Raw genomic sequence first — 25,997 nt, 5'->3', positions numbered from 1 at the left:
GAATCACAAACTGTGAGGTTTTATATTCCTTTGCTGTGTAGATCCTAGCTGGGGGTGTTCTTTCAGTACATTCAGTCTAATCCTTCTTAAAAACCTATTAAGTCCTTTGGCACTGAGCTTTGCAAGTGAAGTGCTCACTGTGCCTTAATCAGAAAGGTTTATTTCTTTATAGTAGCTTGCTGATGCTGGACTGCTATATATAGTTTGTCAGCAATTGGCAGGACACTTGCAAAGTTACTTAAGTAATTTTTTTCCATGATGCTGAATTTTCTGTTTGTATGAAAACACTTGAAAGACAACTGGTGACTGCAAGACGAAAGAAAAGCGGAGAACGAGCCCCACTCAGAGCGGACGGCTCATTTGACAGGGCTATCTTTTAGAAATGGGATTTTAATCAGGAACCTGTGATTAAAATAGTTCCTTTCGTTGCTCATGGCCCAGACACACCCTTGTGGGCTGGAGGCATGCATGGCAAGCCCAGCCTTAAAACCAGTCCCTCAGGCTTGCAGAGAGATGGATCTCATCGGGATCAGAGGCTGAGTTTGCAGTCAAGGGGTCCCAGATGACTTTTTCCAGAGACATCCCCTGTGACAGCTGCCCGGCTGCCCCCAGCAGTGGGAGCACGGGGGTCCTGGCCATGCTGTGCCCTGGGGCTGGACCCCAGTAAAAAACAGGCTTGGACCCAGCTCTGCTGTGTCTGGGTACCCCTGTCACCCTGCTACGACAGTCCCCACACTGCCTTCACACCTGCCCTTTGAAGGAGAGTGTTGCCCTGTGTGAGCATGGGGGTGCGGGCTCTCAGGACCAGCCCGGGGAGACAATAGCTTTGATGGACTGGATCCAGGTGTGGGATGAGCCTGGGCACAGAGCTCTCCTCTGCCACAAGGCTTTAGCACCCAAATATTTGGCATCCCCATGTTTCAGCTACTTCCTCTGAGACTTCATGAGTTCTCTCTACTGCAGCAAAGCTCGTCATGGCAGGGAGGCCATGACAGCTCAATCCAAGGCATCCAGAAAAGGCTGAAAGGAACAGGGCACCCTCCCATGTTCTTCAGAAAGGGCTGGACTGCACCCAGATGGAGGTGTTTTAATGACTGTTTTGGATCCCTGGGAGCCAGCCTCCTCCCACTCAGCCCAAGGTAATTCACCTCCTCCACCGATGTTGGAGGAGTTGTTGACTGGTGGAGAGTGGCTGGTAAAACAGGTTCTTTTCAGGGAGTTGTCTCCGAAACCCTGGGAGACCTGGATGGATTGAGCCCCTAGCGCGGGTCTCTGCTCGAACCCTGGCACAGCAGGCAGAGAGGAGTGATTTGCTTTTGCGTGGCACTCCTGGGCAGGGCGGCTTTTGCACGGCGCTGCTAGTAGACAAATTACAGCCTTGCCTCTGTCAAGGTAGATAAGAAACCATGTGATGCAGCGTGGTGGTAAACGGGTTGCAGTCGGGGTAAAGGTGCACAGGGAAATAACCTTGCAGGGAGTTCCTCCCTCCTCAGGGAGCAGAGTGTCCGGGCAGCGCTGATCCTCGTGGGTCCGACAGCACCTTGGCCTTGATGCCTGCACAAGTTTTGGGTGTTCTCTGAAACTCACAGAAAGCAGGAATGTCTTTTGGCAGAAGGAACTGGTCTGATCTCTCCAGGTAGGTGCTGTGGTTTAATGCTTAACCCTTTCCACTGGCGGGAGGGAGGGAGTGAGGGTCAGTCTTGGCCGAAGGGTGTTGGGGAGGATGGGAAGAGGGGGCAACTGTCGTGGGGGTGTTGCTTGCCGATGTGGTGCCAGCTCTGTTGAGATCTTGGCACTGTTGGAGTTTCTTGTGGGTGGGCAAGATCAGAGGCATTTTTGTTTCTACTGCCTGGGGAAGCTGAGCACTGTGTAGGGAAATGGCTCTGGAAATGCATCTGTCCCCCATGTTAGATCTATTTTTGGCCTGGTTTGCCTCTCTTTGGGGTACAGTCTGTCTGGGCTGTGTCTCCAGACTTGCTCTGGAGCCAGCTGTGGGGTTTTTCATTGGCCCCCGGGTGCGTGTCCTGGCTCTGCTGTGCGAGGGTAGCAGCCTCTGCCCATCCGGTGCTGAGCAAGCCCTGATTCATCCGCAGTCGCTGAAGGATCCCCGCGGCCCCGCGGCGTTGGCTGCTCCGCTCAATCTTTCCTAAAAAGTGATTTTGGCTTGACTGGGAGCTGGGGGAGGTGAAGCTCCTGGGCTTTGTGGGGTGAGTCAGGGGCTCACACCAAGCCGGGTGATGTGGGCATCACTCCCAGCCTCCTGCAGACCCCAGGGCAAGCACTGCTACCCTCGGCTGCACAGACAGGCTGATGGGGACTCAAACGCAGCCACACTCTGCCACAAAACATATCTGAAATCCTAGTTTAAGCAGATGTGATGGCTTCAAGACTTAATTGCAAAGCTCAGTATTTCGAGTAAGACATGACCAGCCCAGAAAAGGGAATTGAGACTCCATTCCTCAGAGACTTCCAGCTCACACCATCTCCGTCATGGATGGGATGGATCCAGAGGGCATCCCAGCCCCATCCAGATCCACCTCCTCTGAGCAACAGACCTGCCTGAACGCAGGCCCGGTGGGGTCCTGCACCCAGGTTGTTTCACAACCCAGGAAGGCAGTTTCTCCTCTCTCATTAGATGAGACAGCATTCACTGAAACAGCATAAATGTCAGATATCTCAGCACTAATGATTAACAGGGCAGGAGAAGACAAGGCAGGGGGAGATGTGCCAATCTTTTTTTATTCATCTCTTTGAGGTTAAAAAAGGTAAGACAGTGGAAAATGAATCCCTCTTTGAAAAGAGGAGGGAAAGATTGGCAAAGCAAATCCATAGCCTAATGGGTGGATTACTTAATTACAAATAATGAGAAACTGCATGTTGATCATGCCAGGTTATGTGCTGCCTCTGAAGGAGCCAAACAAATTCAAGGCAGGAAAATCTCATTTTCATTTCAAAGAAGCCTGTGCATGCAAAAACAAAGAAGTAACTGGCTCTTAAGTGGATTTAAACCAGCGTTAGTGCTCCGTGCTGTCACTGCTTGAGGGACAGGAGCCCTTAGCAGAGGCACCTGGGTGCGTACATCCCCACATACGTGCTAACCTTGCGGGGTGGCCATGTGTGTGTGCAGTGATTGCTGCACCAAGAGATCACACCGTGCCATGCAAATAAATCCGTGCTGCCTTCCTAGTGCAGCTAAGCTGTGTACAAATATTTACAGGGTCAGGCTCATGGAGGCGAGCACACTGCAAGGAGCTGAACGGGGAGGTGTCCTCGGGGGGTGAGGGCCGCTGGGGATGCTCATGGGCTCCCTGGGCAGGGCCCAGCCTTCTCCATCCCCATCTCTGCCAATGCCAAGCATGGCATCGGGGACCACCCAGACCCCAGCAGTGGGAACGCTGTCGGGGTGTGAGGGCTGCCTGGGGGGCAATGGGGACGGAGGCGGCGGGAGGGAAGGGCAGCACACTCCTGCACTGCGCTGTCCCCAGACAGGCACTGAGCTCCCAGCCAGGACCGGGCCCCCCTTTGCTCTCCGTTCTGCTCCGCTGACCCTTTCGTGCTCCCCCGCCTCCCTTGACCAGGAAGAACAGAAGCCGCAAATAGTTGCGGGGGGTAATGTGGTTTAATTTATGACCCAGCTTTCATTACACAGTAACTTGTAAACCACGCTGCGAGTCACCATGTCCGCAACGACGCTGGTGATACCACGGGCCCAGACCTGCTCTGACTTTCATGTTCTTAAAAGTCAAATTCAAAGTAACCCCTGAGTCTGGGTGAGACTGGAGTGCCAGCTACAGAGCTGGGGTGCTGCGATGGGACAGATCCTGTGCAGGGAGGGCTCTGCCCCATCAGGCTGTCGGGGGTGCTGGGAGCTCTGCTGGGACCCCTGCATGTGTTTGCAGCTGACTGAGGACTAATGCTGTAGGCAGATGAACACTGTTGTGAAAAGCTCAATCCAGCCAATAAAAATATTTTCCAACACAGTTCATGCACTGGCAGAGAGGGTGGACAGGTTTTGCACAGAGAAAGGAGCAGAAAGCTGTTGTTTTCCAAACAACTTTTTATTTAGGGTGGCATTTTATCAAAAAACAAAAAAAAAACAACCCCTGACTTGTGCAAAATAAAATCTTTAAAAATGACTCTTTAAAGATGGTTACAGACCGTGACTTTTTGGTACAATCTATGATTATAAACAATTCCCAGCCCCAGCCACATACTGGGAGTAAGAAGAACTCCTGCTGCCCCTGTTCCCAGGCAGAGCTTGTCAGCCTTCAGCCTCCGATGCTTTTGCATCCGAGGCTTTTTGCTCAATAAAAATTAAAATGCCATTGCCACAACTCACATTGGGGCTAAAATCTTCTGCCACTAGTGGTTACCCTTCCAGTTTATGTGGTTATCTATGTGGCGGCTCTAGGGTCCTCGCCTTGCTGAGTTACAGGTGAAATCTCCTTGTCCGGGAAGGTTTGTTTAATGTAGGGATTCCTTTTAAATGACCTCCAACAGGTGAAATTAGGAGTTGTAACATCAAGTGCTTGTGTTGGGAAATGTCTGCATCTTCTGAGTGTCACTTTGCAACACCTGGCTCGAGTTGGCATTCCTCTTCTCTAGCCCTGTGCAGCAGCTGGGGAAGACAACCTCCATCAGCCCCTTGGCCCTTGCCCAAGGGTGTTTCAGTCTCCTTTCTTGTTTGGCATCAGGGCTGCAAGATCCTCACGCAGGACACAGCCACACCATGCCCTTATGTTTCATCCCAAACAGCCTGGCCAGGCAGAGGACCCTTGAGGATGAAGAAGAGCAGCAAAGAGAGCGCCGGCGGAGGCACCGGAGCCTGCTGTCCTCCACAACGACGGATGAAGAACCTCCTAGTCCTGGGAAAGACACCAGTCCAGCTTCCAGCAGGTGTGTGGGGTCTTGCTAGCATCAGTCTTACTCCTGATGCTGATGGCTTGCAGCTTGCTGACTTGTTTTTCTCAGCCCTGAGCTAAAGCTGCTGCAGTTGGTTGGAGTCTCTTCTGGGTGAGAGAGGGCTGAGCTGTGGGAAGAGCAGGGGGCCAATGGGCCACTGGGCAGAGGGATGGGCTTCACAGCCGGAGTACAAGAAGAGGGGTCTATCTCTGGTGGGCTCAGTCGTGGGCCTCAACATGTCTCATGGCACAGGGAGCTGATGTGCCGGGGGAGGGTTGGTGCTGAGGTTGAACTGGTGTGGGTGCTGACCATCCCCTAGTGGGATCGTGAACAGGTAAGAGCAGACAGACACCCATCCCTGCATGGCAGGTGAATCGAGCGTGCAGAGCCTGGCTGGCTCCTCTTCTCCTCTGAACCGTGCAGTGATGTTGTACGGCCTTTGCTGGATGAGGAGGTGACGCGAGGGCTCTGCAGTGGTGCTCCCAAAGTCCCTTGTTGCAGGGAGCTGGGATTTGGAGGTGCCCTGAGATCAGGCTACCCTTACACAACCTGACCCACTCTGTAAATTGATTCTGGAAATGCCCAGTATTTAGGTGGGTTTTGTCCACAGTGAGACTCAAGCTCTAGAGGTGTCTCTCTCCATTTCAGACAGGATGAAGGTAGGATGCTTGGCTTGAATATGGGTTGAACAGGGGGTGGACATGACTAATATGAACAAGCTAGACAGGACAAATCCCCCTTCCCTGGTGCTAGCACAGGCCAGCCATGTGGTGATTGCAGCTCAGGATGAGGGAAAACTGTACTCGGCACTGGTGAGGCCACACCTGGAGCGTTGTGTCCAGTCTTGGACACTCAATAGGAGAGAGATCTCGAGGGGCTGGAGCGAGGGCAGGGGAGGGCAACGAGGCTGGGGAAGGGCCTGGAGAATAAATCCTGTGAGGAGCCAGGGAAGGAGCTGGGAGTGTTCAGTGTGAGGAGGAGGAGGCTGAGGGGAGCCCTCATCCCTCTCTGCAGCTCCTGACAGGACATTGCAGAGAGGCCGGGGCTGGGCTCTGCTCCCAGGGGATCAGGGACAGGACAAGAGGGAACGGCTGGAAACTGCAACAGGGGAGGGTCAGACTGGGCATGAGGAGAAAATGTTTCCCAGCAAGAGTGGTCAGAGAGTGGAACAGGCTGCCCAGGGAGGGGGGAGTCCCCATCCCTGGGGGTGTTTAAGGGCCGTTTGGATGAGCTGTGGGGGATGTGGGGTAGGGGAGAACTTTGTAGAGTTGGGCTGAGGGTTGGACTCGATGATCCCGAGGGGCTTTTCCAGCCTGAATGATTCTGTGATTATCGCATCTCCTTCCCAAGCCCCGGAGATTGTATAGATACAACCTGCATGGCCCTGGACAAATGTCCTACCTGTCCCTTCCCAAATGTGGTGCCTGAGAGAAGGAGGGGAAGTGACTGCTTTGCAGGATATGTTGGGACTGTGGTTGGACCCTGCCATAGCAGATTGACTTACAACCAACAGTTTAAAAAGATAGGGGTATTTCTTCTGGTCCAGTGCAGAGCCATAGACACACTTCTCATCCAGCAGCAGACCCAGCATGCTGGTCTGAGCCTACGGCTTCTTGGCACAGGACTTGGTGGTTGCTGATGTCCTGAGAAGGCTGCAGAAATGCTTGATCTCTGCCACAAAAAAGAAAAAATAAACCTTTTAATCCAAATTTGCCCTTGGACAGCCTAGCTGGGGTGATGGGTATGAGTATGGCTGCAAGTCCTGGTCTGCAGGAGTGACTTCACGATGTTGGTGGGATTTTTACAGCCTCCACACCCTGAGGCTTTCACCTGGGTTAATCTCACCTGCAGCATCAAAGCCAGCCCTCTGGCTCCACGGTGATGAGGTTTAATCCCCATTTTGTCTCTGTCTCTAGACCTCAATCCCTGGTGAAGCCAGTGTCTTCGGAGGACAGGGAAGAGTGTAAGCTCTCAGAGGTGCTGAAGACACAAGAAGGGAGACGGACAACGTCCCCAATGGCCATCTCTGAAAAGCGGAGACAGGAGAAGGAGCAGCAGGATCCAGGGGTGGGGATGAGCCGCGCGGAAGCAGGGACGCAGCCACGCAGGGGGCAGGAGAGCATCCAGACTGGAGAGCGGGGTCAGGATGCGGCCAAGGGTAGAGGGGACCCACCAGGAGACCAGCACCCAGAGCCAGCCTCAGAGAGGAAGGTGGTGGCGAGGGGACGGCTCCAGGACAAAGAGGGACAAGGTGTGGGGGCACCTTGTGGGGGGCAGAAGAAAGAGGTGGTGGAGACACAGCAGCAGGCATCGCCGGAGCTGGGGGGCTGCCGGCTCCGTGAAGTGAAAATTCTGACCAGACAGGGAAGCCGCAGCTTGGAGGAGAAGACAGCCATGGTGGTGACCTCATCTCTGGACCAGCAGGTGAGCAGGAATGGACAAGGCACCAACCCCTGGGGTGCAGGGTCCTAGTTTCTGGGAGGACAACAGAGAGAGGGAGAGTCCAAGAGTACCAGGAGGGAAATGGGACCCGTAGGCTCTTGGGGAAGGTTTTTCTGAGAGCTGCAGACCTCCCTTCCCTCACTTATATGTGCTATTCTGATAACCTTCTCCAGCAAGCCCCTACTGATGGCCATTACAATTTCCCTGAAGAGGTGTTTGGGGCTTTGTGTATCCAAGTGAGACAGTCAAAGTTTGGAGGACTTTGATCTCAAACTCCAACCTCCAAACCGGTTCCCACCCTGGCTGCCTTGCTCCCTGCACCTCAACCGTCTCTGCAGACTCTGCAGGGATGCATCAGATGTCTGCTTTTTCCTCAGCAACCATCCAGGAATCCCTCGAAGGAGGTAATACAGCTGTCTCCCATCCAAGTTGATGAACCTGCAAAGAAGTCAGATACTTCTCCAACTCACATCACCTACAGCAGCTCCATCAGACGAACCAGCCCAAGAACTGTCTCCTTTCGGGTAAGAACTAAAGCAAGTGGGAGAAAGACCCCCAATTAGGCAGCAGAGGATGGGGGGAAGGAAGGATTGCTTTGGTCTCTATGTTATGTCGGCAGAGCCTATTCCCAAAAGTGCATTCAAAATCCATCCTTGATCTGGGCGTTGCAGTTCTGCTTCAGTCTCTCCTCCATTTTCCTTCTTTGTGTCTGACTGAAAGCCTGTGATGATGAACATGCCCATGTTCATACGCTTTGTGCTGGTGTGGAAATTTGTAGGAAGCGATGAGAAAACAGGGAGCTCATTTTCCTCAGATTTTCCAGAGTCACAGGAATGACCATCTGCCCTCCAGCATTTCTAGTCTTCTCTGAGAGCATAGGATGAAAATAAAATCTATTCTCCTTCTTGTCTCTTGTTACATCCCTGAGAATATCTTCAGTTCTAGCCCCCCAAAGATCTCTGGAATAAAGTGCTTAGAGAGGCTGGGGAAACCAAGAGCTGTTGAGATCCTCCCTGCTGTGAATCAGAGCTGACTGGCTAGGCTTAACTGACTTTTACGGTGCTTTAATGGGAATAAATGTGTTACACTATAAAGTGTCTTTAGTCTGGAAAGCTTTGAGATATTGGATAAACTCTGGTGTGGGTGAAAATAGAGCTTGCTTGAAAATGGGGGAGATGAGTCCAAGACAGTTTGGTAGCCAAAGATGTCTTTGCTATCTCCTGTCCTTGTGTCTTCCAGGTGATCTCAAGAAAACAGAAAGAAGAAAGCCAAAGCCCTCTCACAAGGAGGTCAGCACCTCTTTTCATATTACTTTGGTCTTGCTGGGCAGGAATTGTCACCCTTTGTTTTCCAAGGGAGGAGAAGGAGGTAACGGGGCCTCGTGTCAGTGAGTGTCCTGGCACAGGTTTGCTGAACATTGGTCCCCCAGGTGTCTGGCTGACTGGGCAGCAATGTTTAGCAGAGGACAATGTCCAACCCACAGCTTACATCTGTACAAGATCCCCCCAGCTAGATCCTGCTGTCTCTTGGTTGATGTAGTTTCTCATCAGTGCTTGTGCCTGCACAGGAGTGGTTGAGTGTTGAGTGCTGCAGCACCACAACAGGGTCCCATTCTTGAGATACAAAAACCCACTATACAGGTCCATGAGCAACCTGATCTGGCTTTGGTGATCGGGTCAAGTGATCTTCCACATCTCCATGGTGAAGTTTGGCTAGCTGGCTTAAAAACTGTTGAGGAACCAAGAGCTTAGGTCTGAATGCAGGGAGTCTATAAGATGCCCTCTCCCACCTCTGAATGCAGGGCAGGGTGTGGGGCTTAATGGGCACCTGGGCTTGCATATGTGCAAACTATAAGCAAACTTGTACTGATATTGGTGAAGATGCAGTTCAGACCTGGCGGTGGTGAAGATGGGGTAAATGGAGGAGCTTGGTGCTATTTTTCAATGTACAGTGTGGCCCTAGTGAGACTCAGCGATCTCGGTCACCAGCAGGGAGTGAGCTGCCTTGGTTCACTTGGCAGATGGATGCAGGAGTGTCTGGGTCAGACGGGGTCTTCTGCCAAGTGGAGTCCCCCAGGATCATGGGCTGAGTCTCAGGAGATCCTGAGGGGACTGTGTCCAACTGTCTCCCCTCTTCTTCACCAGTGCGAGTTTGAGGATCCCAGGTAGCAGCACCACTATTGGGGAGAAGCTGGAAAAGTACACCTCAGCAGTGCAGGTACCAAAAACCCTTGGCATAGCTGGACTGGCATGGGGGGGATGTGTGAGGAGAGGGAGAGGGGTGGCCTGGATCTGAGCAAGGAAGGGAGAGAGGAACTGAGCTACACTGAACAACCAGTGCTAACAGAGTTGAAAAAAATGGTCCCAGCCAGCAAAAGGGATTGGCCTTAGGGTTTTAGAAGGGATGGGGTTATCCCTTGGAGAGGATCATGGGGGTGCTGCATGGCCATGCTGGGGGAGCAGTGGGGCAATCCCATGAGCTGGTGATGGGCAGGGAGGGAGCAGATCCCAACAGGCTCGGGACATGAGCCAAAAGCAGGACTTTGCTTTTTACTACTGCTTGGGGTGCGACACGGCCCCTGCTAATGCCCCTTTCTCCTCCCAGCGCTCAGAGGGGGTGAAATCATCCCTGACTATTCAGAAGAGCCTCTTGCTGTCCTCAGAGGGGGTGGCCAGCAAGCGCAACTTCTTCGAGGCGAGTGCTCCCAGCAAGGCTGAGTCACTGGCTGTCAGGAAGGTAAGGGCAGGAGCTGGCCTGAGCAAGGACCTTCCAGCAGGATCCTGTGCCGGGCGAGGCAGCAGCTTTTTTAGACAAATCTTTCCCTGTTTGGACACCACACACAGCCCAGAAGGCTGCTGCCTGGATGCAGTTTGGTGGGAGTTTGGTCCTTGCTGAGCGGTGCCAGGCAGGGCTGGACTTGGGCACCAGCTGCCTCCAAAACTGCGCCCTGCAGTGTGTGGGTTCATGGCGATGGGCTGGTATTTGAGGAGCTGGGAAGGGGCCAAGGTGTAGGCTGGTCCCTGCCTTTTGCAGATTTTCTCAGTCTCCCCATGCCCTGGGGGCTGTCTCGGGTTATATTCGTACGGTGGAAGAGCTGGTGCTGTAACCCTGGTGTCGCTCCCTGTGCCACAGGACAATCTGAAGATCCCGGGATCGGTGACATCCCGCATTAATCTGTGGATCAGCCGAACTCAGGAACCTGCCAAGGAGGAAAAGAGCAAGGTACCATCTGGGCTGGAGACCTGAGACTGGGCAACCTGGTGGGACATGTACCTGCACCTGGGGTCGTGGGGATGAAGGGTTCATGAACCCTTGGCTGAACCCACTGAAGGGTTTGAGAGGAGCTTAGCCAGGGTTGGAGGTTTGGGTGCTGCAGGGCCACCATGGCAAGATGTCAGGTCTCTACTTGTTACTGTGCTGTGATCCTGATCCCAAAGTGCCCAAGGCAGCTGCTCCCAGCCCTTGGTGGGGTGAGAAGGGAGCAGGCACCAGCTGGGTGCGTGTCCCAGGGGACATGCAGGGGGACCTGACCCTCCCATCAGTGAGAGAGATCACCCCAGCATGATCCCATCTCTGCCAGTGTCTGGAGGACTATCTCTGACCTGGAGGCCAGTGGGAGATGAGCCATGTGCTCAGTCCTTCGGCACTGGGCTCTGCAGGGCTTGGAGAACTGTGTGTGCACTGAGAGGTCCTGCTGCATGTGGTGTCTGGAGTGATCTGCATCCCTGAATGTATCCCAGCCCCCAAAATGAGGGTGTCTTGTAGCTGTGGGGTCAAAGTGCCCAGCTAAGGGGACTCGGAGGGCAGCACTTTGCCACCGTGGCTACTCCAGGGACAAGGATGCAAGGGGGATGGACAGGAGACCATTTGGTCTCCGAGTACGTGAAAAGGAGAGGTTCAGCAGGTCCTGGGGACGTATCACTGTTTACAGCAATAAGGTGTTTTGCCACTGCTCATAGCAGAGTCTCCTGGAGCAGCCTGGGTACAGGACCAGGAGGGGCAGGTCCAGCCCAGCCCTGCAGCCCCGGCAGGCAAGCCTGGGCACCCCCTGCACTGAGCTGCAGAGATTAGCACTGCCCAAACGTGTCTGTACTGGGAGGGTGTGCTGGCTCTGTGTCTGACAGGAAAGGGTTTGCTCCTGGGGTCACTCTTGGGTAAAGTTTGCAGCTCCTTTATCAGTTTTTCCTATAATAATACCGTCTGCCATCCACCTCTGTGGGCTGGAGCTGCACTTGGTTTTGAGGGTCCACCAGGTGAGGGATCTCAAAGCTGGCTGGTTTCACCTGGAGCACGTACGCTGCAAGGTTTGGTTAAAGTCAGACCAAGGCAACATGGAACTTGAGGCATGGGGAAAACTTTCTCGTGCCGCTTATGAGTCTCTTGTTTGCAGGACATCAGGAAAATAAACAGCCTGCCAAACCGTGATGTCTGGGTAAAGCAGCCTGGAGGCACCCCTGGAGACACCAAGGTAGACACAGAGCTGCTTTGAAAAGTGGTGCATCCTCTGAGCTAAGGGCAGAGCTGGGACCTGCCCACTGGTGCATCACTCACAGGGCAGGTGTGGGAGAACCAGGCTCTGGAGGGGAGAGGGGCGTGGAACATCCAGGACCCCATGACTTGGGAGAGTCAGCAGGAGGGGACAACTGGAGGCAGCTGTGAGGGTGAGAAGGGCTCTGCTTTGAAAGAGGAGGGAAGTGTCATGTGGTGGGATTTAGGGGATGCTTGCCTGTCGTATACCCTGTTCAGGACACGTATGATCCCGGATAAAGTAGCTGCCTTTGGGGGTTTGCAGCCTCAGGCCCAGCCTCACTGTTTCTCACTTTCTTTTCCAGTTGTAATAATATCGGTTGTAATAATATCAGATGATCTGGGGAAAAGTGTTTTGCTCTGAAGACCAAAGCCCAGCCCTATGCAACCATCCAGCAGCCCACTGCCATGAGCATCTCCCGTGCCATGTGTAGGAGCACTCCAGGTTGCCAGGGTCTTCTGCTTGTGGGATTGGAAGGAAGAAGACTGGAAGATTATCCAGGTGCCCTCAGTCCTCACTCACCGCCTGCCTGGGAGCGCCCAGGCCTGGAGACTCCTTGCAATGCTGAAGGCAGACTCTTGCCTCATTTCCCCAACTTGTTTTGATGTTTTGTTCCTAGTGTCTGGCTGTGCTCCATAACTGCTTGCAAAGAGGATCAGTCTCCTTTGCAACTGGATCATGTCAGTGGGGCAAGATGCTGCCTGGCCAAGGGAGTTTCAGCTGCACGTCCATGGACCATGTCCATCCCTGCTGCCTGGCTCGTGTGGGGTGAGGTGGAGCAGGCAGATGTCACCCCCCCTCCTAGGCTGTCACTGCTGGAGGGACCCAACCAAAGGCAAACGGTGTTTGCAAAGTCACGTGTGTACCACTGTAACTTGGAGATGCCTCATGGAAGACGGGTGGACCTGATGGCTCTGGTGCTTCCCTCCGGCACACACCTGAGCCAGAGCCAAAGACTTGGCCTTCTCCACCTCGCCCTTACTGTTGCCTGCCCCCTACAAGCAGTGACCCCTTCCACTTAGTGATACGGGAAGGGTGGGCTGGCCATGCCCCTGTTTTGGGGGTTGCATGGAGCTGAGAGCCCTGTGCTGGACTCCTTCTGCAAACCCCATTTCCCTCTCACTCTTCCTCCCAAGGCCTTTGCCCTTGGCTGTGTGGACCCTTGGTCCTGCACTCCCTGGGCTGCTGAGCCCACCCAGGAGGGAAGCAGGGTGCTGTCTCAAGGCCAGCTTTAGGGTGCCATGGGCAGCCCATAAAATGATGCTCAGATCCTTCTGCTGGAGCCATTCAGTGGGATCAGGCTGTGCCTTGAGCAACTATTGTGGTGTCCAAATTTGGTGTGGGACTCTATTGCTGCCCCTGAATCTGATCTTGCTTGCTGGGCTTTGGAAAGGACTTAATTTTCTCTGTGCTTTTTTTTTTTTTTTTTTTTTTTTTTTTTTTTTCTCCTTCTTAGATGCTCCGTGTCGTGCTCCTGGCCTGGGGCTGAGAACAGTTTGCTTCCCTTCTTCTGGCAAGAAGAAAAAAGGCAAAAACCTGAGACAAATGTGTCCTGGGGGTGTATGGGGGGTAAGAGCAGCCTGAGACTCTTCTCATTACAGCATCTTGGACCCAGTGCAGTGGCTGAGCGAGCCTGGGCTGGGGGCTGTGATGGAGGGTCCCATCCTCTGATCACGGCAGCGCTGCCTTATCAGTGTCCCTGGCCCTAGAAAGTGACAGCTGGCTGGCTTGTGTCAGCCCCTTGGGCACTCATGTATCTCAGTCAGGAGGGTTTAAAATAGCAAATCTCTGAGGCCACACAATAGCTTGGGCTTATATGGGCTCCTGGGGGGCAGGGGGAGCGGTGGAGGGGGCCAGGGCCGCGGCTGCCAAAATAGCAGCTCACAAGTGTTGCATTCCTCGCTGGGCGCCGGGCACATTCCTCCCGGCGCTGCCCGCCCCGGGGTGGGCGCTGGAGCCCCCTTAAAGCCTCCTGCTCCCAAAGAGCATTTCCCAGACTCCAGCCAGCTTCCCCTCGGCTCCTTGGGATCTCACTGGTACCCCACGGCAGAGGTAAGGCTGAGGAGGCGGGGTGTCTGCTCATGGCGTGGGATGCTCAGTGGAAGGGAAGTGATAAAGACCCAGAAGTGCTTTGGCTCAGGGTTAATGATCTTCCCCAGCCGCTTGCACTGGGATATATTTTTGCCATGAAGGCATTCCCATGGATAAAGCATCAGGACCCTCTCCAGGGGGTTTTATTTGCAACTTGCCCAACGCCTTCTGAACCACCCCAATGTGTCCCAAAGTGGGTGAGAAGGATTTTGGCTGCCCTGGTTCCGGGGAAGTCTCACAGATCCTTGTTCCCTGTGTTTCTGGACAGGACAGGAGGGATGCGATGCCTGGGGGAGAGTTGGGCCAGGCTGGCTCTGGCTCACTGGCAGCCCATAGGGTGGGTTAGAGGTGGGATGCTCCTGTTCATGGTCTAACCCTGCCAAGCAAGAAGGGAGCAGCGTCGTGACCCACACTGGAGCAAATGATGGGAAATGAGAGCTCCATGCCTGGGAAGCCTGGAGGAAAGCAGAGACTGTGAACCATGGAGAATTAACGCAGGCCCAGAGTGTGACCAGCCAGGCCTGAGCTAATGGAGAGGGTTTTTGTGGAGTGGGAGGGATATCTGGAGTATTTAATCCACAGCAAATGACGGGAGATTTTTTTTCAATCAGTAATTCGTGCAGTATTTCCTCTTTATCTCTGTAATACATCTGCTTGACTCTCGTAATTCTTTCAAAACAAGACTTCAAAGCCTTAATGGAAAGGTTTATCTGTTTCTGTGAAGAGGGTGCATAAATATTTCCTAGAGCTATTTTCTGGTGTAACATTAGTTTTTCTTGTGTACTCCCTTAACAGTCCTGGTTTTGCTGCTGTTCCTCAGCAAATGGTCTATGGGATCTAGTGATGTATGAGAGAGGAAATGAAAAGAGATGTAGAAATAAACTTTCACAAATGCATGTTTGCACTGTCATGGCCAGGAGGGAGTCTCCGCTCCCGTGTCATGAGAGAACCATGTGAAGTTTTGGGTGTTCAGAAGCCAAACTCTGGGGGTAGCAGGACCATGCGAAGCCTGGGTGAAAAGAAGGGCCAGGAATTGATGTTCAACAGGGAGCAAAGATTGAGGGGACAGTGCTAGAGGGGTGTTCTTAGGGTCAAGCCCCAGATGCACATTGGGGAAGTGAGTGATGACAGCAGAAGCAGGCGGTGAACCTGAGGCAGACAGTGATGAGTTCTGTCTTAATTTGTCTCCAAAAGCCACCTTCTGAGTCATTGCTCAGAAGTGAGATTTGACAACCCCCATGGGTATGCAGAGGCACCCTTCCTGTAGCGCATCTTTCCCATGCTTGTGGATTCCAGTCCTGGATTCAGCATCTTGAATAAGCAATCCTGAAGCCCGTCCTACCCATCCCGGGTAATGAATGCTCAACAGATGTAGCCAGGACCAGTTGTTCCCAGACACCCAGCAGAAGGAGAAGTGAAGCGGCGCTGCTCTGGGAACAGGTGGTTTAGCACATGGAAGCTATTTCTAGATCTGCTTTGCGTTGTCCTGCTGCATCTCAGCTTTGCTGAGGTCTGGCACGAACACAAGCTGCAGACAGGCTGTGCAGGGGCTTGGGCTGATGCTCAGGGCTGCTCTGGGATGCCCAGGGCTGGGCCTGATCATGGGGCTGGTCTGTGCTGACCTTGCAGCGGAGCATTGGGTGGAAGCTAGATGAGGTGGAACAATGAGCATGATCCTCCTGGCCACAGCTGTGAGGGAGACAGGTATGCTGGGAATACGATCATGGCTGTTTCTGCAGTTATTGGTCCCATTGCTAAACCAGGCTGTGAATTATTCCTTTTAGCTAACCTCAGTCTCAGGGCCAGGACCAGGGAACAAATGCTCCTGCTGAGCCCAGATCATCCCTTTCCAGAGCATGCTCCGTGCTTGGAGGGCTGGGCTGGGAGGTCTCACCAAAACCTCATGCTGTGGCTTGTGCAGGACTGTAAATCTGTGATAACAGGACGTCCCTGCAAGCACCCAACTGAAGCTAAGAATAGTCAGGAAGCAAAACAAGCTGAACATTATAATTGGGTTATTTGCCTGTGCCCTGAGCAAACACAGCACCCTGAGATTGGCTGCGTGTCCCGGACATGGCTCCTGACAGCAGTTATCAGTGTTGCATGAGGCAGTGTCTAATATCCTGCCTTCTATTTGGGGCAAGCTGTGATCCTGGGAGGGAGGGGAGGGGGGAGCCTTATCTCTGTTGAGATAACTTTGGTGAGATGCGGCATTTCTGTGCCTGTGTCTCGGGTGCTGGAGGACAGGCTGTGCTTGTCCTTATCTCAGCTCCTAACCCTTGCTTTTCCCAATCTGCCTTGAATTCTGCTAGATAACCAGGCATGTCGGACTCCGAAGAGGTTGCTGAAGAATATGAGCAGTAAGTGGTGTGGTTTTAAACACCCTTTCTTTCTCCTTATTCCTGTCATCCTGCAGGGTCACAGCATGGTTTAGGGGTGCTGTTCAGGGGGCATGAGATCTCATCATTACCCCAGCACCCCACGTGAAAGGGCCTTGGGATTCCCCCACCCTGTGCCCATCTGCATTGCTGTGGTGATAGTGCTGAGACCCCTAACAGTGGGGAGTTTTGCGTTAGGAGCTGTATCTGCATGTACATGGGAAGGGACATTCCCTGCATTAAAATTGCTGCAGTTCAAATCGGTGAGATAGAGCTGGGAAAAGCTGATATAATGTCTGCTGCTGCTGGTGTCCTACTGCCACATCCAGAGCATCACTCCCCGAGGGCCAAATTTCAGGGCAAATTTTGCTGGTGAGGGCTGCTGGACCATCAGGCATATGCTGAAGAGAAGGGGCTCAATATCTGAGCTATGTGGTTCTAGGCATCAGGCCAGACACAGCTCCTACTTCTCATCCACCAGCAGAAAGTGTAATCTGAATCCTTCTCTTAGTTTGAATGCCACAACAGCTTTGCATGTCTTAGCAATCAGTCTGACCCCACTGTCCAGCATCCTCTGGACACACCTGAGGACAGACTCTGCATCTCCCTCAAGGTCGGGAAGAGACTTTGGGGTAGAGATGGGATGTGAGATGCCCATTTGTAGGATTACAGGCCATGGTCACTTCGTCTCAAGATGCAAAACGGTGTTGTGCTCTGACCACTGTTAAAGTGTCGGTTGAGCACTTCAGCTCCTACTGTCCGCAGCCTCGAGTGTGATCTGGGTCTTGTCCCATCCCCATTGCCACCTTGGGGTGTGCCCCACAGCAGCCTGCCCAGTAGTCATTGCCCATTGCTAGGAAGAAGGGGAGCCACCCTTAAGGCAATTTCAAATTCCCCCTTGCCCTCACTGATGAACACATGCACCCTGTTGCAGAAGATCATTGTAACTGCGAATTTGTGTTGTGCTTTGCAGGGAGCAGGAAGGTAAGGGAGCATGGAGCATCTGCAGCTGCCCCAAGGCTGAAGCTAAGAAATGATCAGAGCAGCCTCAATAACCTACGTCTTTTTCCCTTCCCTCTCTCCTGTCTGCACGTATGCTCTGTGAAGAGGAGTATGTGGAAGAAGGTAGGTGCTCTAGGGCTGGCGATTGCAAGGACCGAGAGACAAATGCTGTTGGTTCAGTATTTTGCTTGGGTGGGTTGTGGTGGTAAGCTCCTTGGCTGCAATGGCAATTCATGACCAGGAAAGGCAGATGAGACCATGTTCTAGATTTCTCCATCTGAAACATCAGTAGAATCAAACCCAGTCTGAATTTTCTTGGGATCTCTTTTGTCAGAGTGATCCCTTGACTCAAAACAGGGATAGAAATGCTGGGCTTGGGCATTGGCAGAGGTGTGAGCTCAATAACTTGACAGGAGCTGGAGCATCAGCTGAATGTATATTAATGATGCTCAAGCACAAACCTCCAACCGCCTCAGTCCAATGAAGAAGCAAACCCCATGGTGCACGAAGCCACCCTGGGACACAGCTGGGCTGTGCATTGGGGCTGGGTTTGGGAGCTGGGTTTTGTTAAGCCTCTTGCTGCTTCAGGTCACTGCCAGGCAGCCTGGGCTGTGACACAGCAAAACATCTTGAACATTGCAAGCAGAGAGAGGTACAAGGGGGAAATCACTGAAGTGCTGGAGTCCTCATCTCATGCACGCCATAGCTATACCTCACAGCTTTATGGCATCCGACTAACCTCTGCACTTATTCCTTTCCCTCCTCCCTGGCTCAGAAGAGGAAGAATGGATAGAGGAAGAAGACGGTAGTTATTGCACCTTTCTTTATTTCATCTCTCCACTGCTGCTGTGAATGTCGTGGGTTGGTGTGTCTTTTGCCTCTCCTTGGTTGGGAAATGGTTTTCTTTCATTCTTCCACTTCTCTCTCTTGCTTTTTGCACTCCTTCCTTCCTTTCTTGCTGCGCTGTACGTATCTGCTCCTGTGTCTGTGGCTTCTCTCTTTTATTTATCAACCAAATGCACTTGTGGTTTTCTATTTTCTTTTTCTTTCCTTCTCTCTTGCTGTGGGACCACAAGTCTTCCCAGGACCGGTGGGCCCCAGCATTGCTCTGACTCCAGTGGAGGATTCTTGTGGGGATACTGCTCCCTCCAGTGGAAAAATGTTCCAACAGTGTCATAAATAAGACTGTGAAGGTGCCAAAGGCACGTTCTCTGATGCCAGAGTCTTTTTCTTTGCTGGCTAGAGGAGAGCAATAGAAATCACACACCCCCCTCCCCGCATCCTGGGTTATAAGAGCATGATAGCATGAGAGGGAATGAGGGACAAACCAGGAGGTGGCTATAAATCCTTTAATTACTTTTTTTTCCCTGTCCAAGCACAGAGAACAGCCCTTGGGTAAAGGTTAGAGCAAAGCCCTTTGCTTTCTGAGCAGGTGCTTCTTTCTCCCGTGGCTCCATCTCCCCCAGGTCTCTCTCAGCCGGCTCCGTGCCACAGTTGTCCCAATACCGGGGTCCACAGGGAGCCAGCGGGAGCGGTGGCTGTGCGACTCACACTGCCCATTATTCCACAGGTCAGGAAGAACAGGTAGAGGAGGTGGAGGAGGAGACAGAAGAAACCAAGGTAGAAGGTGCGTGGTGGCTTTCCCGTTGAGCTCCCATGGCTTGGCTGGAGCCATGCTCCGCTCTCGTGAGGTGCTGAGCAGGGTCTGGGATGTCCCAGCACAGCCTGTGACAGAGGGCCAGTAGCACAGACAGGCAGCTCTCCCCTGTATCTGTAGTTTCCAGTGAGGAAGTGTCAAAACTGAGATGCCCTTTCCTGATCTACTGAGTGCCTTGGCCCTGCAAGCATGAGGATAATGGTGTTTTCTTCCAGTTGCTGACCAAACTGTTTGTGTCCAGCACTGACATAATGCCAAAAATGAGTTAAGCCCATTCCACCAACGTAGCTTAGAGGGGGGATTTCCAGACCTGGGGTCATGCTTTGATGTGTCTCACCATCCAAAGAGCACTGGCCTTCTGGAGACCTATCTGGAGCAGATGGGGTTGCCTGATGTGTGTCCCTGTGCTGTCACGGCCGGTGGGGCAGGCTCAGACCCCAACCATGCTCCCCGAATTAGGGTGCCAGGACCCCTCTGTGCTGGGGGATGTGGCTGCCCTTCCCCACGGATGCTCATGTTTTCCCCATTGCTTTTGAAACAGAACAAGAAGATGAAACGAAAGCACCAGGAGAAGGTAAAGCAGGAGTGGAGGAGAGGCGGCTTTGGCCATTCCAGTTCCCCAAGGCACTGGGCCCTTGTAACAGAGTTTTCAGTATTGAATTTATTTGCTGCTGGAGAGAGAGAATCTGAAGTAAATAGGGCAGAGCTGCCCTAGCCCTGTCCTCTGCCAGGGCTGGGACAGCAGAAGGCCTGCAGGAGGGATGGCTTTGTGCTGCTTAGGTAAGAAATTCACACAAAATACAGGAGAGGGTAGTACTACTGCTTTCCCAGTGTGAACTCTTGCAACGCTTGTCTGGGTTCCTCCTGGAGAAGACCTGGGCCTCTCCTGGTCTGTCTGTGAGGGAGCGATGTCCGTGAGGGACCTGCTCTCTCCCTGGTCATCCTGGAGGGATGGAGCTGGGTTTTGCAGTGGGGATAAGCATGGGGCAGAAAGGAACAGCCTGGCTGAACCACCAAGCTGTGTCTGTGGGCAGGGTGCACAGCAGGGCTGGCCTCTGAGAGCCAAAGCATCGTGTTTTCCACAGGTGGAGAGGGGGACCGAGAGCAGGAGCCTGGGGAAGGTGAAGTATCCATCCCAGTTCCTCTCTGGGGTGGGAGGGACTCTCCTTTTGCCTGTGTAAGGAGGTACCAAATGCCTTTCTGCTCAGCCAGGAGCATCAACATGTGTGTCAGATTTTCACATGCAGATGGACACCTCCCTGTGTGCATCTTTGCTGGAGGATGATCCACAGTGCAGCCTGTGCTGCTGGGAGAGCAGTAGCTTAGCTCAGTGTTGTGGGTTTTGGGTCAAGGTGTGAAAGCAAATGCCTCTGTGACACTAACGTTGTCTTTCTCTCCTGCTCCTGGGGACTCACAGGTGAAACGAAGCCAAAGCCCAAGTAAGTGTTGGTGTGTTTTCGCTGGTGCAAGGTCTGAACTAGGAGCTGTGCCAGGGCAGAGGCTCCATGTGATGGGCTTAGCACCATGATCCACAAAGGGCATGAGGCAGTGAGGCCTCAGAATCATGAAAGCAGGCTGGGGACTAGGACATGGAAATTAAAACTGAGAGAAACAGGCAGACAAACCAAATATGAAGATGATCCTGAGAATGAGGTCTTGAAGCATTTTGTGTGCTCCTTGGAGGAGGCCCAGCTGCCCTGTGGCCCTGCAGCTGGAAGAAATCTGTGGTACAAAGCCTGGGGTACATAGTCCATGGAACAGCCAGCGTCTTGGTGCTCCAGTATGCTCCTGGCCACAGCTGGCATGAGGCAGGCATTTGCCAGCATTCCTGGGATAGGAGCACTTGCCTAAAGGAGGGGGGCCATGAACCACTGCCAGGAACCCGCAGGTCCTCATGTACCCCTGGGATGCTGCAGTCTGAGAGGCAGTTCCCTCCTCAGCTATGGTCTCTTTATCCCTTTGTGTGTCCTTATGTGTCCCTACTGAGCATCTCCTGCCCTCCCTCAAGCCCACAGAGGATGAAAGGATGGTTTCCAGCTCCCCATTCCAGGTCACACTGGAGCACACAGTTCCTCTGTGCTCTTTTGGGTGAGCAGTGGGGTGTCTGCCAGCCCCAGGGAGCCTGGCAAAGGGTCGTGGTCAAGTTGCCTGCAGCTTGCAGAGTTATTCCAGCCATGTGGGCGCCTTGGAGTGCTTCCCAGGAATGCCAGAGGTCTTCCTCTGAGGCTGTCCAGCTGGCACCCTCTAGCAAGCAGCATTACACGTCCCTGTCCTCAAAATGTGCTCGCTCTGCACCCCTGGGGACTGCGAGGCTCAGAGAGGAGGGGTGGGTAGATTAACACATGGATGAAAGGCACCATCCTGTCCCAGGCATCTGCTGCGGGCTCACCATCCTTCTGCTGACTTTCAATTGCAGGGTCTTCATGCCAAACCTGGTGCCTCCCAAAATCCCAGATGGTGAGAGACTGGATTTTGATGTAAGTAGTGCACTCAGTGTCAACCCCTGTGAGGTGATCTCCTTGCATCGCTCCTCCACATGGTGCCCAGCAGCTCCTGGAGGGTTTCACATGTGGGAGTTGTAGCCACTGCTGCTCTGGTGCAGGACATCCACCGCAAGCGCATGGAAAAGGACCTGAATGAACTGCAGGCCCTTATCGAAGCCCACTTCGAGAGCAGGAAGAAGGAGGAAGAGGAGCTCATGTCTCTCAAGGACAGGATTGTATGTCTGCAGCCTTCCCCCTCTTGTTGCCACCCTCTCACCTGTGGGCACACAGCCATGGTCCTTTCCCTGCAGTCCTGACAGTCCTGACAGCAAGACCTGAGACATCCCATGTCCCTGCAAGACAGAGCTTGAGATTTGAGCCAGATCTTGTACCCCAGTGCATGGTACCCCTGGTCTGGCTGCTGCGATGCTGTGGTGCCTAACAGAGGTGCACCTTCCCCCATGGTCACTGTTCCACATGCTCCCTTGGGAGACGTGGGAGGAACAGATCTGCCCTTAGGGCTCTCAGGACTTTTGGGGGTCAGGGATGTGTCCTTAGGGACAGAGAGGATGCAGATTTCCCAGGGTGTTGAAGTCAAGGTCTTATTCTTCTGCAGGAACAGCGGCGAGCGGAGAGGGCAGAGCAGCAGCGGATTCGCAGCGAGAGGGAGAAGGAGCGCCAAGCCCGCATGGCTGTGAGTCTCCCTCTGGGAATGGGAGGCTCAGGCTGGTCTTGGGTAATGCAAGCCTGGCCGAGAGGTCTCTGTTCACTGCTGACCCACTTCTGACCCTGACAGGAGGAAAGAGCTCGCAAAGAGGAAGAGGAGGCCAGGAAGAAGGCTGAGGAGGAGGCACGGAAGAAGAAAGCTTTCTCCAACATGCTGCATTTTGGAGGCTACATGCAGAAGGTGTGAGCCTACCCTGAGCAGTTGCAGTGAAGCTGCTGGTGCTCCTGGGAAGGGCTCAGCCGTGGTCTGGCCTCACTGCGCCATGCGTGTTGTCAGTGTTGTAGACTGTGGTTTCTACACGCAGAAGAATACAGGCCACCACTGTCGGGCCACAGCAGCAATCGGAGAGCCAAAGTGAGCTGGGAGCTCTGCTTTGCAGATGCTGGCCAGGGCAGCCCAGCCTCACCTCAGGGACAGGGATGGGGGTGGGGATTGTCTTGTCCACTATTGCCAAAATTTTCTTGAGGACCTCATGTGATGGGGGCAGAAGCTGAGAGTGTTGGGGGCAGAACTGGGGATAGATAGGGGTAGAGGAAAGGCTGTGCAGATTTCCTTCCCTCCAATGGATTGATGGTTTCCTCAGTCAGAGAAAAAAGGTGGAAAGAAGCAAACAGAGCGGGAAAAGAAGAAGAAGATCCTCAGTGAACGTCGGAAGCCCCTGAACATCGACCACCTCAGCGAAGACAAGCTGAGGTGAGCATGGGCTGCAGCAGGGATGTCCGGGACAGGGGATCTGCTTTGGGTCTCCCAGGGCAGGATCCTGGGCTGGGGCGGGCTGACTGGGGCTTGCAGTCCAGTCAAGAGGGTGATGGCCCAGCTGGGAGACAGGCTGCGACACACCACCGGGGACACGGGCTCCGTGGCTCTGCCAGGCCACCACGGCCAGGCTGCTGCTGACAGCACCGGCCATCAGAGGGAGCCGCGCTCACATGCGTGGGACACGCGTGTCCCCATGCGTCCCGACCTCACCCATGGCTCTGGTCCATGCGTGGGTCTGGCAGCGCACATCCCCGGGTGGGCATGGAGCCTGCAGAGACCCGTCCTGGGGGAGCAGGCGAGATGGTGGCATCGCTGCCCTGTCCCTGCACTGAGCTCCCTGTGAGCCACATCCCTTTTCTGCACTGACACCAGCCGGTTCTTCCCATAGGGACAAGGCCAAGGAGCTATGGCAAACTATCCGTGATCTGGAGGCTGAGAAATTTGACCTGCAGGAAAAGTTCAAGCGGCAGAAATACGAGGTGAGCTGCGTGGTCCTCCAGGAGCTTGCCCTCTGTGTGCCTGCCTGCTCTGTCTGGATGCTCCCCACCTGGGACACTGTCAGACTGATGGTGCTGTCGCAGGGAAGCCGGCTGCTTCAGGAAAGAACTGTGCCCCCCTTTTGTGCATGGGGTGACAAATATCTGAGAGGCTGTACACCACTGAAGGCAAAGCCACATCTGCCTCCCTTCTGGAGATGAGCCAGGATCAATCCAACCCTTGCAGTGGCTGCCAGCCACCCTGGCAAGGCTGAGCACACAGCTGTGAAATGCTGGAGGATGTGGCAGCTGGTGAAAGGGGCTGTGTGGTGGCCCTGTGACCTCCCAGCCCCTGGGCTTCCCGCTGTGCTGCACATCACAGCCCCATGCTAAACCCCATGCAAGAACTGCTGGGGAATAGAGAGCAGTGATGCATCTTCACTCTGACCCTTGTCCCTGGCTGGGTGTGGGGCATCTTGCCAGACCTCACCATCTGCCTGTGTTTCTCTTGCAGATCAACGTCCTCCGAAACCGTGTCAGTGATCACCAGAAAGTGTAAGTCCCTGGGCAGGCTGAGCATCCTTCCTTGATGCCTCCTGCCCTTCCAGGTGCCTGCTCCCCTGGCCCCAGTTCCCTCCCTGTGTATCTCCTGGCTCTCTTGCACCCTCACAGAGCCACCTCCTGTCCTTTCCACTCCTGCCTCTGGTCCTACTGGTACTTGCTGTTCATGGACCTGCAGGTCTGGTGCAGGGACCTCAGTCCCTTCTGCTCTTCTCCCACTGACAGACCCCCATTGCCTCTCACCTCCACCAGCTTCCCCCTGCCCCAGAGACTCCAGCTGGGGATGGGCCCCATGGAGAACCCACCCCTGCACGTGGGGCCTTATGTCCTTGTGTGGGTCCTGCCAGCCTCCAGCCACCCCCATGCCTGCAGTGACTCTGACCAGCATCTCAGGGAAGGTGCTGGAGACCCCAGCTTGTGTAGGAGGGGAAATCCCATGGGCTGCAGAAGCTGTGCAGCTCCACAAGATTAGGGGAGTCTGTCCCTGTGTCCACATTGCCTGGACAGGCCTGAGGGACCCTTCATAGGAGGGTGGAGGTGGGTGTTTAACCCCTACCCTCAGGAGCACCTTGCTGCTCTCGCATCCCCATCCCACACTGCCATCTTGCACAAGAGATGCTCAGCCTGCCCCGTGTGTCAGGTAGCAGCATCTCCCTCCTGCTTACACAAAATCTCTCTTCTCTTCTGTCCCCAAATGGCCTGCTACTGCAGCAAAGGGTGAGTACAGGCATTTTCTGGGTGCTGTGTGACTCTCACTGCACGTGTGCTGCATGGATGCCGGGGCTGACATCAGGCTTGCAGTAGGGCTGAGGGAGGAGGCAATGCCAAGGATTGCCAGCCGGAGCTGCGCTGATGACTCAGGATGAAATGCCAGAAATGACCTTCACTGTCCACCCGAGCCTCCTCCTTCCCTTGCTTTCTGCTGACCCATGCCCAGAGCAGCACCTGTTCCCCTGATGCTGGTTAAAGAGAGTGATGTGGTGGGTCCTGGCTAACAGCTTCACAGCTTCTGGTTCTTGGGAGAAGGATCCTGCAGCTGCTGTTATCCCTCCACAACTAGAGATCCAGCTCATTGGATTTCTCTGAGGGATCCTTGGAGGGAGAAACATGGGGAAGGGAATTGGGAGTCCTTAGAAACACCTGGTAAAATGCATGAGCTTTTTCCCAGAGAGTCCTAAAACACATGGACAGACTCAGGTCCCATTGACCTGGGGCCACTAATGACCTTCTTTTCCACAGGGCAGTGAGCATCAACCAGAGATGGCTCCATCCTCTTTGCAGGACTGCTGATGGCACCCACCTTGTCCCTCCTTTCATGGTCACTAATGCCTTTTTGCATGTGCTTTTCTGCTTCCCTTCCAGGTCAAAGGCTGCCCGTGGGAAGACCATGGTGGGTGGCCGGTGGAAATAGATGACTCGGAAAGGAAAAGGAGGCTCAGCCATGGAGAGATGTATTGCCTTTTGGTCAACCAGCTGGCTTCCCCACGTCGTGGAGCCTGCACCACATGTCCACCCACCCTCCCACTGCACAGAGCCTGCAAAGATGTTACTGCAGGCACAGCGCTGCTTGGGAGGGCAGATGCTTTGCAAGGTGCCATTCTCATCTCCACACCCCCAGCTGATGTTGTGTCTGTAAATAAAGAGAACGGTGAGGGGGTGAGGGTGTTGTCTCCATCCTGAAGCTCTGAGCCCAGAGGAAACAGGCACAGGACAGTCTCAGCAGAGTTTGACTGAGCAAGTACAGCTGCACACCTGCTCCCTGGGGTGTAAGAGGATGCAGCAACCATCCAGGATCTCATGAATAACATGTCTCCTTGCCTCACAGCATCTCACACCTGCAGTCCTTGGGAGATTTTGTAACCGATCTCAATGGTCTGACCAGCTTTTACTGCCGCAGTTTGGGGCAATCCTAGTTATGGCCACTTAAGTTCCTGTTTTTGCTGTACCAGAGACCCCTCACTCCCCTCTGTGTCAGGGCTGGCCCAGCGGGA

At 53.8% G+C, this 25,997-nt stretch overlaps 2 protein-coding genes across 2 annotated transcripts; both read left to right on the top strand.

Annotated features, from left to right (window-relative positions):
- The first annotated feature begins 1,313 nt into the window (after positions 1 to 1,313).
- On the top strand, positions 1,314 to 13,273 carry LAD1 (ladinin 1). Its single transcript, XM_026864470.1, has 10 exons — positions 1,314 to 1,636; positions 4,756 to 4,896; positions 6,819 to 7,326; positions 7,722 to 7,868; positions 8,584 to 8,633; positions 9,489 to 9,561; positions 9,949 to 10,080; positions 10,477 to 10,566; positions 11,735 to 11,812; positions 12,177 to 13,273. The coding sequence occupies exons 1-10, from the start codon at positions 1,599 to 1,601 to the stop codon at positions 12,180 to 12,182; spliced, it is 1,263 nt and encodes a 420-aa protein (XP_026720271.1). The 5' UTR covers positions 1,314 to 1,598; the 3' UTR covers positions 12,183 to 13,273.
- Positions 13,274 to 13,832: 559 nt separating this feature from the next.
- Positions 13,833 to 25,653, top strand: TNNT2 (troponin T2, cardiac type). The gene is made up of 18 exons (XM_026864455.1): positions 13,833 to 13,924; positions 16,276 to 16,323; positions 17,315 to 17,325; positions 17,449 to 17,466; positions 18,119 to 18,148; positions 18,914 to 18,970; positions 19,542 to 19,574; positions 20,086 to 20,121; positions 20,418 to 20,439; positions 21,417 to 21,477; positions 21,603 to 21,719; positions 22,100 to 22,177; positions 22,280 to 22,390; positions 22,794 to 22,903; positions 23,358 to 23,448; positions 23,960 to 24,000; positions 24,718 to 24,723; positions 25,369 to 25,653. Exons 2-18 carry the CDS (start codon positions 16,286 to 16,288, stop codon positions 25,415 to 25,417), a joined length of 909 nt encoding a protein of 302 aa, XP_026720256.1. The 5' UTR covers positions 13,833 to 13,924; positions 16,276 to 16,285; the 3' UTR covers positions 25,418 to 25,653.
- The last annotated feature ends 344 nt before the right edge of the window (positions 25,654 to 25,997 follow it).

The sequence above is a fragment of the Athene cunicularia genome (assembly GCF_003259725.1).
Source record: "Athene cunicularia isolate RWA chromosome 26 unlocalized genomic scaffold, athCun1 chr26_part2, whole genome shotgun sequence".
In the NCBI taxonomy this organism is placed as follows: domain Eukaryota; kingdom Metazoa; phylum Chordata; class Aves; order Strigiformes; family Strigidae; genus Athene; species Athene cunicularia.
The sequence above is the reverse complement of the archived record's forward strand: the minus strand, read 5'-3'. Positions and strand labels throughout refer to the sequence as shown.

Excerpts from the sequence above, each read along its gene's own strand:
- LAD1 (XM_026864470.1), top strand. The coding sequence starts at position 1,599 with ATGTCTTTTGGCAGAAGGAACTGGTCTGATCTCTCCAG. Across the intron at positions 7,327-7,721 it reads CCTCATCTCTGGACCAGCAG|CAACCATCCAGGAATCCCTC; the intron begins GTGAGCAGGAAT and ends CTTTTTCCTCAG. Across the intron at positions 10,081-10,476 it reads AGTCACTGGCTGTCAGGAAG|GACAATCTGAAGATCCCGGG; the intron begins GTAAGGGCAGGA and ends CCTGTGCCACAG.
- TNNT2 (XM_026864455.1), top strand. The coding sequence starts at position 16,286 with ATGTCGGACTCCGAAGAGGTTGCTGAAGAATATGAGCA. Across the intron at positions 18,971-19,541 it reads AGAAGAAACCAAGGTAGAAG|AACAAGAAGATGAAACGAAA; the intron begins GTGCGTGGTGGC and ends CTTTTGAAACAG. Across the intron at positions 22,178-22,279 it reads AGCGCCAAGCCCGCATGGCT|GAGGAAAGAGCTCGCAAAGA; the intron begins GTGAGTCTCCCT and ends TGACCCTGACAG.